This window comes from Schistocerca cancellata, chromosome 1 (genome assembly GCF_023864275.1).
Source record: "Schistocerca cancellata isolate TAMUIC-IGC-003103 chromosome 1, iqSchCanc2.1, whole genome shotgun sequence".
NCBI lineage: Eukaryota > Metazoa > Arthropoda > Insecta > Orthoptera > Acrididae > Schistocerca > Schistocerca cancellata.
The window spans coordinates 791,819,918-791,830,711 of record NC_064626.1 but is presented as its reverse complement, the minus strand read 5'-3'; the positions used below and the strand labels follow the sequence as shown (position 1 = coordinate 791,830,711).

The window sequence follows — 10,794 nt, the reverse complement described above, 5'->3', positions numbered from 1 at the left end:
ACAATGGTACTCTGATAACTATGCCACTACGTGCGTGTTGGCGAACGACATCGAAACCATTATCATCGCAGCTGCTATCCCCCAGGTGGTATATGCCGTCGTCAGACCAAAATCGACGTAGTCTTGTAAGTGTACTAATTCTTTTTTCCGGCAGTGTAGCTGTAGAATTAGAGGTTGTATTTCACCTGTGTTCGCAGCTCGTCGTCTCGCGGTAGCGTTCTCGCTTCCCGCGCACGGGATCGCGGGTTCGATTCCCGGTGGGGTCAGGGACTTTTCCTGCCTCGGGATGAGTGGGTGTTGTTGTGTCGTCTTCATCATCATCATTCATCCCCATTACGGTCGGAGGAAGGCACCTTCGCCGGGACCTTGCCTAGTCGGCGGTGCGGGTCTCCCACATCGTTCCCTACGCTCCTCGGAGTATGGGACCTCATCATCATTTCACCTGTAGCGTAAGTAGGAGCTTTCTGAGGTAGCAGTGTGCTCTCTGAAACGTACTCTCACAAACATGCCACTCAGAATGCAGAATCTGAAAGATAGCTACGGATTCGCGTCCTGCTAATCCTTCATTACACCGTACACACCCATTAAAAGAAAAGAAAATCGATATTCTTGTATGTATTTATTTCAGTCATAGAAATTATAAAAGAAAACTATTTAATTAACGTACAACGGACACATATATGAATTAAACTATGGAAGAGAAGATACTTAAACTAGGTGAACATGTAATGTACAGGTAGAACTATGTTGCATCGCCGACTGCTGCGTTCCGCGACCAGGCGGCAGTGCATGACGTCACGGCTACGCCATCCAGCGCGTCAGCAGGAAGAGCAGCGCGCTGCCCACAGCCAGCCACGGGCGATCCACGCCACCTGCAGGCACACGACATCGTCTCATCCACAGCTTGTCGCCTTTATCTTACGAATACAAGTCAAATTTAGGTGAGTGTCATGTTTTACAAGATACGAAAAGCGTGAATCCTATAACCTCTGACTTGCTGTCTGTTACGAGAACCTAAACTGAAAAATATATAACCAAGATGGCCTAGTAAACCCTTCCTAAGAAACCCAACTTCTTTTCACATCTGAAGGTGTTTAAAATTAAACTTTCGCTACCTGAGCCCGTGTAGACGGAAAACTATCTACCATATGGCTACTCGATTTCTTAGGAATTATGTTCAGACTGTGCGCTGCAGGATTGGCGTTGTTATTTGTGTCATTGTCATGACTCGCCATTAGGCGCTGATACTCGTTCGGTGACGCAGGGTTGAAAACACAAGCTTCAATGTGCACTGCAATTGCAGAGTCAACATCGGTCTGGATAAAGTCGGCAGGGCTTTACTCATGAAGTTGTTTTATCAATGCGACAGCGGTAATGCAAGTATCGACGCATTAGAGTAATAAGTGACATTCTCTTTCTGCACGGGTTTGAAGAACGTGATTCGGAGGTTTGAATTATTTGGCTATTTGGGAATTGGTCCTGGGAGAGATCGAAGGCTAAATGCGCCACAATTTTTTAAAGACGTTTCTGTTGCCATGGTAGAGAATGCTGGACACAATGTGCGACCACGAAGTAGTGCACAAGCTGTGTCACAACAGCTGACCGTTCTATGGTCCACCGTTGTTTCGGTCAACAACAGAGCAATTTATAGTGCGGTTCCAGGCTGTCGTGGATACAGATGGCTGTCACATTGAGCATCTTCTGTAACGTGGAACGTTAACACCGTGCGCAATTAACAAATGTTGGTTTTTCATGTGGAAATTAAAATATCTTTCTTTCTTTTCAGTAACGATTCATTTTACTACGATTCCTCGTCTATCATGGGGGCGTCTCAAGTAGCGAAAGTTTAATTATAACCACCTTGTACTTTAATATATGTCTTATTCATTGTTGGACTACAGTTTTCTCGAACATGATAGTCTTGTAGTGGTAAATGTTACTTGCCATGTAGACGACCACGAAATACCAATGACAGGAAGTGCTGATACGTAAGCTAAGATCATAATTTCTCAAGAAAAATTTTGCTTTATCACACCTAAGCCATATGTGGTCTTTTGTTGACCTACGAAAGTTAAATGATAACCTATCTGAAGCACTGTCTGTGTCTGTCGTGTAACTGATAGGATATATATCAACAGAACACTTGAGAAAAGTTCGACAAACAGCAAAAGAATGTTGCTTATCTGAACCACTATATCGTTTTTATAAGGAATACATTTTTTTGAAGTCATGATCAACGTGTTAAAATTCCATAAAGATTTTAAGGATAGCTAACACATAGCGAAAAAGTTTGTGCTTTCAAGTTATTATATATTAATGGCTGGAGAAAAGTACCGGTGATATTCGCTTCCGTTCACTAAGTGCCAAAATATCGTGAACAAACGAATTTGTATAGGCTAATGCAGTCCGGGGTCATATGTATGAAGGACAAAATGAGACAAGATATCATACGGGCATAAAATAACGTGCAAAACTTACAATTTTGCATATTATAGAAGATAGAAGACAGCCTGTAAAAATTGTAAGTGTAGGAAAGGTCAAGATGCAGACAGACGTAACAACGAACTGCCTGTATCCATGACACGACGTGTGGAATATTTTGAGTTTGTGACACTTTTCGTCTGGAAGGTAGGTTAAGATTACCAGTGACAAATGATTTACTACTTGTTCCGTTATACTCACGTTGTCAAATAGGTGCTGTGAGTGCAGTGAGGCAAAAGTGGTATCCAGGCAAAAGAAACTGTGGGAATCAGAAACTCATCGAAAATGAGGCACTAAATCGTGCTGGTGCAGACGAAAAACAGGAAGCTTTCGAACACAATCGCTGGAATTAGAGTAAAAAGAGGGACGAGGAGAACACAACGAAGACCACCTAGTTACATAGGTGCTCTGTCCAGGTCATGAAGGGACCACTTGGGTGGAATTTTTGTTTTTAATAACCGCATGTATTCTCATTTTGGGATGAGAAATGACTGACTTTGATATTTTAATTCAGGACTCATTCAAGTGAACAACTTATTCAATCATAAATACAATAACAAGATAATCTCACGTTGTTCGAAGCAACATTAGTGTACCACATTAGGAACTGAGTACAAATTACTACATTTTGTAGTAAGGATCCTATCGTAATCAAATTTCGCTTGTAATGTCGTTCACAGTTTAAACCAGGCAAGGGCAACCTTTGGTACCAGCGCACGTGAGACACGTACTTACTTAAGCTCGTTGGCCGCCTCGTAACATGAAAGCAGCGCTCTTAAGCCATAAAGTCAAAATTATAGCGTCTGTGAGGTTAACGTTTGTGGGTAACGCACCGATATGAATAGCACCCATTTCCCGAAACGCTACGCCAGCAAATTATGCCTCAACACACTCGTTTTTAGAGTACATTCATTTTGTGTTCACCTGGACTCTTACGCTGGCCGGATTGAAACCTAACGCGGGCCGCCTACGACCCACGGGCCGCCGGTTGCCCGCCCGTGGTTTAAACAACGGCATCCACAGAACAATCCCCTGCGACGCCGCTCTCTGATTGGATGAGTAGTGTCACATCTCTGAATTCTACAGTTTTCTCTGAGTAAGTGACAGAATATAAACGTCCAACATGTCCAGCTGGTTTGACGATTCTACATAGCCGGACAATATTACGATGAATGACTTTGTCGTCTTTGTAGAAAAATGTGTCATATGTGCTGGTTACCTGATCTCTATCCTGACGATGAGGTACTTTTTGCAAGGCGAAAACTGTGACTCTTGGCTAAGGGTGTGTCCTTCTAGCCTTTTTTTCAGATGCTCCAAGAAGTATACGTGCTGAGCAAGTTGCGCAACACAGAAGCCCTACCACCATGGTCGAGTGGGTTCGCCAAAGATTGTAAGTGCTTCTGGTTCACTGATGAACAAATTGTCGAAACATTTGACCTCCCAGTACAGCCACCGTCACATACATAACGGACACGGGACTGAAGAAACTAAAAATGCTTTGTTCTTATTTCTTAAAAAAATATATCGTCTAATTTCCATCAAATGGTTCAAATGGCTCTGAGCACTATGGGACTTAACTTCTGAGGTCATCAGTCCCCTAGAACTTAGAACTACTTAAACCTAACTAAGCTGCAGATTTTTGTGATATCACTAAGTTCTACGACATCTGATCACATTAAGATATAAAAACAGAGCAAAAATTATACAGGGTGTTACAAAAAGGTACGACCAAACTTTCAGGAAACACACAAAGAAAGAAAAGATATGTGGACATGTGTCTGGAAACGCTTACTTTCCATGTTAGAGCTCATTTTATTACTTCTCCTCAAATCACATTAATCATGTAATGGAAACACACAGCAACAGAACGTACCAGCGTGACTTCAAAAATTTTGTTACAGAAAATGTTCAAAATGTCCTCCGTTAGCGAGGATACATGCATCCACCCTGCGTCGCATGGAATCCCTGATGCGCTGATGCAGCCCTGGAGAATAGCGTATTGTATCACATCCGTCCACAATACGAGCACGAAGAATCTTTACATTTGGTACCGGGGTTGCGTAGACAAGAGCTTTCAAATGCCCCCATACTGGACAGAAATGTGCAGGAGCTCCATCGTGCATGAACCACATGTTGTGTCGTACTTGTAAAGGCACATGTTCTAGCAGCACAGGTAGAGTATCCCGTGTGAAATCATGATAACGTGCTCCATTGAGCGTAGGTGAAAGAACATGGAGCCCAATCAAGACATCACCAACAATGCCTGCCCAAACGTTCACAGAAAATCTGTGTTGATGACGTGATTGCACAATTGCGTGCGGATTCTCGTCAGCCCACACATGTTGATTGTGAAAATTTACAATTTGATCACGTTGGAATGAAGCCTCATCCGTAAAGAGAACATTTGCATTGAAATGAGGATTGACACATTGTTGGATGAACCATTCGCAGAAGTGTACCCGTGGAGGCCAATCAGCTGCTGACAGTGCCTGCACACGTTGTACATGGTACGGAAACAACTGGTTCTCCCGTAGCACTCTCCGTACAGTGACGTGGTCAACGTTACCTTGTACAGCAGCAACTTCTCTGACGCTGACATTAGGGTTATCGTCAACTGCACGAAGAATTGCCTCGTCTATTGCAGGTGTCCTCGTCGTTCTAGGTCTTCCCCAGTCTTGAGTCATAGGCTGGAATGTTCCGTGCTCCCTAAGACGCCGATCAATTGCTTCGAACGTCTTCCTGTTGGGATACGTTCGTTCTGAAAACCTGTCTCGATACAAACGTACCAGGCCACGGCTATTGCCCCGTGCTAATCCATACATCAGATGGGCATCTGCCAACTCCGCGTTTGTAAACATTGCACTGACTGCAAAACCACGTTCGTGATGAACACAAACCTGTTGATGCTACGTACTGATGTGCTTGATGCTAGTACTGTAGAGCAATGAGTCGCATGTCAACACAAGCACCGAAGTCAACATTACCTTCCTTCAGTTGTGTCAACTGGCGGTGAATCGAGGAAGTACAGTACATACTGACGAAACTAAAATGAGCTCTAACATGGAAATTAAGCGTTTCGGGACACATGTCCACATAACATCTTTTCTTTGTTTGTGTGTGAGGAATGTTGCCTGAAAGTTTGGTCGTACCTTTTTGTAACACCCTGTATATGTTGTTTCTATTATTTTAGTACAAGTAGAAAAGTATTGTACATAACCGTTAAATTCACCTATGTAGTTGCATATTACCTGTCATCTGTTGTATGCAGCTGTGGTCTATAGCTTAGGGAGGTATCTGGTTGTGGAAGGATCGAAGGGGAAAAGATGTTAAGAGAGTGAGGGGAGAAAAAAGGCGGGTGAAGGAGATTGGGAGAGAAGGCGGGAAGAGATAGTAGAACGGATGTCATGAACATAATGGAATTTTAAAAGACGGCAACAATGTAATATCAATGGCAGCACGTTAATAGGAGAACGGGAATACAATATAGTCATCTACATGTCAATGAACTATGAAGGATTTGTGTCAGATGTAATTGCTGGACTTTCGTAGAACCAGTTTCTGCATAGTGTTTAAATTAATGCCATTTTACGTCTTACAGTGAAGTGGACACTATCCAAAAGCTAACGTAGGTTGGACGGAAAAGACGTTTCAAATACATTTCATAGAGCGCGCTGCGATACACAATAATAAAGCTGTATTTGGTGAATGTCTTCTACCATCGAAGCACTCTGTCGGACACGTTGATGCGCATTTGGAAGTGCTACACAGTGAACCTAAGGGACACCTCCTGATAGTGTTGTAAGGAACTGAGATTTCTACTTACCGCTTACATGAGCCTGGTAATACAATGAATCACCAGAACGATTTTATCAAAAGCGCATATTTTAGAAATTTCGAAGACCTCTTCCAGCCGTGTACCTCGACACAAAATTCTGCGTGAGCAACAGCCCCACTCACCGAGGAGAGACGACGGCTGGGCATCGGCCCACAAACCTCCCTAGCAGCAAGCCGGCGTGCAGACTGACTTCCGCACACTTTGTACAACCTGCGTGCCATACCACGCCACCAAGCACAAGCGAATGCAATAAACAATAGAAACCGCGTCCTTTTAATTTTACTTGTTTTACATAATTCCACTTTCACAATTTTGTTATTCATAGCTTTCATAGTTTTTTTACTTCCATTCTTCTGCGCTCTTAATATTTTAACGTTAATTTTTTTAATATAACGTTTACTTTCTGTAAATTTGACTTAAACCTTTCTCTTTTACGCAAGTTCGTGTACCAGTTTCTGAACGGAAGTCCATTATGCCCATGCTCCATCATGCTCCCTCTCCCTATCCAAACCCTTCACCCTACTTCTTTCTCCCCTTCCCTCTCTTCACCCTTTCCCCTTTCTCCCATCTCTGAATGAGTTACCTACTCAAGTCACAGACAACAGTTGCATACCACATTATTATGATGTGTGGTTCCTGTAAAGACAGGATGCGTGGCTTGCGGAACTACATAAATTCAACACTTATGTACAATACTATTCCGCTTATTGTAAAGTAATAGAAAGTCTGTACTTTTTTAGTCACGCCGTAAAAATTTGTGCAGCTGTGATGGGAAAATAAAGGATATAAAATATTTTTAAATATCAACACAGTTATTGATTTCTCTCGTGATCGATATGTCGGCTATAGTTGTTTCATTGATTAACGAAGTATCACTTGAAGACTCCTGGAGTAAACTGGCTCCACTTTCCCACAGGACTTCACCCACATGTTTCATTATCATCTTATCACATGCTGTTTCATGTGCCATGAGGATTTTAACGAGCAGCTGCAAGGCGTTGCTGTGGTTAGACCACTTACTCTAGTGCTGCCACTTTTGTCATCGAGCATATCAAAAGACAGGGATCGGACTTGCCACATTGCAACACGTTAAATATGGTACAGGTACATCAACGGCAGCTTCTTTGTTTTGAGCCACATTGATGGATGGCTGGGTGACTTCCTAAGACGGATCGTGCGTGTTGGGCAGCCAGTCTGAGGATATTTAGGCATTTATTAAAAAAGGTATTTCAGGGTATAAGTCACATCTTTCAGATATTCTCCCAGTAGAACTTCATCGGCGCCTACATGCCTGACTGCCCTTTCAGGCCAGAGGCAGATCACTGTAGCGAAAGATGCTGCGTAAGACATCATGCCACTTTTCCAGCGTCGCTGCTGAATAGACCGGCGATTCCACGCAACTGTTTAGCCGATAGGGAGCATGGCAGGCCCGTCATAAATGCGGCTGCTGGGGTACAGATGAGATTAGTTTCTCTCTCTTGGTTTCCAGACTTGAGCCAGAGTGGATGTCTCAGCGCCGTCTGCCCTGGCACTGCTCACTAGGAGCGACCAGCAGCCCACAGACGTGAACTGCCACTCTCCCGTTCCCCATTCCTCGTTATTTACACCCCTAACCCTAGACTGGCAATTAGCCTTCGCCTCGTACTCCAGGCCAGGTCTAATCCACTCTGTATACCATAATCGTAGAATACCGTATGAGTTTCGTTTAATTTTCTATTTTCATTTAAAACTGGCATCTCCTCCATCACTGACAACCCATCCCATTCCCTCATCTTGTACAATATGTTGTCCGTTTCGGGATTAAATGTGCTATTTCCAAGAATAGTACCCACAGCGGACACTAAAATTCATCCAAGTTCTGCTTTGGGAGCTCCTCGAAGCCGAACCGCCTGTGTGAATGACTGTTAGACTGCCAGCTAGGGGGGAATGCTGAACGAGTTGTGGCAGATGCGGAAACTATTGCTGCAAGGGGGAATGACTGAGTGGGCAAGTCTGCAAGCGAAGCATAATAACATCATGGAAACCTAGAGCTTGCGTCATACTAGTGTCAAAGTAGAGTGTCGTTAGGAGGCCTAAGTACAACCAAAGTAAGTATTCATGTGCCGAATCAGCAGAAAAAGGGTGATGTTGCGAAAGTCTGAAGTCACTAGGAGAGCTGTCAGCGAGTGAAAGCAGGAATTGTGATGTCACTGCCAGCCCACCGCCGCAGAGCTCACAGCACCTCACCCTTCTTAACAAATGTGGTTGCTGATTGCTGAGTGCGGACTGCATAGTCGCAGCCCTTGTGTCAGCTGCAGCTATCCAGTGCGAGAGGATTCTATGGAGGTCGACCCTCGACACTCCTGGCTGTCTTCGATCACGAGTCTGGCTGGAAGGACGCTGCTGCTGCCAGTTGCAGTGCCAACTTCTGAGGTGTGGACGCCGGCGTCACCCTACTGGTCTGCTTGACACGATCTGTGTGATCAGGACGCTGTCCGCCATCTGCCTTTCAGAGGGAAGGTCACTGCTATTGCTCATTCCATTCTTGAGGCCGACAACGATGCTGGTACTTGAGGTGACGTGAGTACAGCAGAGTCCCGCTAATCCAAACACCGGTAATCCGAACGTTCGGTTAATCCGAACATGGAAAACGTTGAAACTGCCTGGCAGATTAAAACTGTGTGTAGGACCAAGACTCGAACTCGGGACCTTTGGCTTTCGCTGGCAAGTGCTCTACCAACTGAGCTACCCAAGGACGACTCACGCCCCGTCCTCACAGCTTTACTTCTGCCACTACCTCGTCTCCTAGCTTCCAAACTTTACTGAAGCTCTCCTGCGAACCTTGCAGAACTAGCACTCCTGAAAGAAAGGATACTGCGGAGACATGGCTTAGCGACAGCCTGGGGGATGTTTCTAGAATGAAACTCGTCCCGAGTTCGAGTCTCGGTCCGGCACACAGTTTTAATCTGCCAGGAGAGCTTCTGTAAAGTTTGGAAGGTAGGAGACGAGGTACTGGCAGAAGTAAAGCTGTGAGGACGGGGCGTGAGTCGTGCTTGGGTAGCTCAGTTGTCAGTGCGGCTCTCGCAGCCGAGCGAAGCAGACGTGCGGTGTGTGCTCTCCGCTGTCAGAGAGAGCCCGCGCGCCTTGTTTACTTTCTTCGGCCGACACTAACGTGACGCCGTAGCGCTACAAGACCATGGCAAACCAATACAGAAGATCAACCTTGAAATTCACATTTCGGAACGACTTTACCAGACCAAAGGCGCTCGAAGTCGAACGCTTTTTAAAAGAGGAAGCCAAGATCCCGGCTGCCGACATTGTCGGCATTCACTTTTCGATCGTCAGTAGCACGGTCTATGTAAAAACGAAACTACATGCGACAAGGTGCTTCGTGAGATGAAACAAGAACTCCGCTTCTGCCACGCAGATGGCAATGTTGGCAACGTCGAGGTCGGCCATGCCGCAATGGGACTGCGGACTATCCGCATATTCGAACTTCCATTTGAACTCCCGGCGGCAAAAGTTGTAGCGGCGCTCCGCCCCTACGGCACGGTACACGAACACGTGACTGAAAAATGGACCCAGTTTAAGACGTATCCAGTACTCAATGGAGTACGCCAAGTGCGCATAGATCTCCAACGACACGTGCCATCCTATCTACAGATAGGAGGATGCCGGGCCATTGTTATTTATGACGGCCAGCCGAAGACGTGTTCCGGATGCGGCAAAGAAGGACACCTTCGTTCCGAGTGCCTCCAGCGTCGGATCACACAACTTCCACCGAAGGACGTTGCACCACCAGGGCGAAGACTATTCTACCCGTCGCTTACGCGGCGGCGCTCACGACGCTCTCCACACAACAGACACGGCCGACCGCTTCAGCGGTACAAGAATCACTTTCCACGGACAAAAACCTGGATGATCCGCCTACCTGGCCAGTGGTGGAAAATAGTACTACGACTCTGGAGCTACCGAACGCGACAGACATTGACGCCGGCAAGATGGCAATTGATTCCCTTATTGTACCGACCGAAGCGTTTGTTCCGGCGGAGCATGAGTCAGTGCCGTCTTTTGACAATGAAGGCCATGTACGGCAACAGCGATCACCGAAACGCCGAAAGCGCCGTCGTCGGACCGTGTCGGAACACAGCGGTTCGCATTCGGCCGGGGAAGAACAACTGACCACTCAAGAAGCCAGCCGCGAAGCTGAGGCTGTTTCCACTGACTCCAACCTTGCAGAACAGACAGAAAAACATGCAGCTTTCGAACATCAGCCCATTGACAGAAACAGTGAGCAGCGGGAAGGCACCAGTGCAGGCAGCGAAGTCGCCCGGTCCCTTACTACCAAACATTCCGAGGCTATGGAACATGAACAGACATCCGCGCCCGCTTCGTGGGCCGAGGACGTCGAGACACAAGATCCCGACCCGCGGCCAGCTGAGGCGCCGCCGGATCATGCAGCATAAGCAGCACGAGGAGGACCGCGTTTGACGGGGGGT

At 45.9% G+C, this 10,794-nt stretch overlaps 1 protein-coding gene across 1 annotated transcript in view; it reads right to left on the bottom strand.

The window, feature by feature from the left end:
• Positions 1 to 614: 614 nt before the first annotated feature.
• Positions 615 to 10,794, bottom strand: part of LOC126187625 (tenascin-like) — a 194,520-nt gene continuing 184,340 nt past the window's right edge. Inside the window, exon 9 of the mRNA XM_049928825.1 lies at positions 615 to 872. Within this exon, the coding sequence (XP_049784782.1) occupies positions 802 to 872 (71 nt within the window). The 3' untranslated portion in view covers positions 615 to 801. The remainder of the gene's footprint in view (positions 873 to 10,794) is intronic.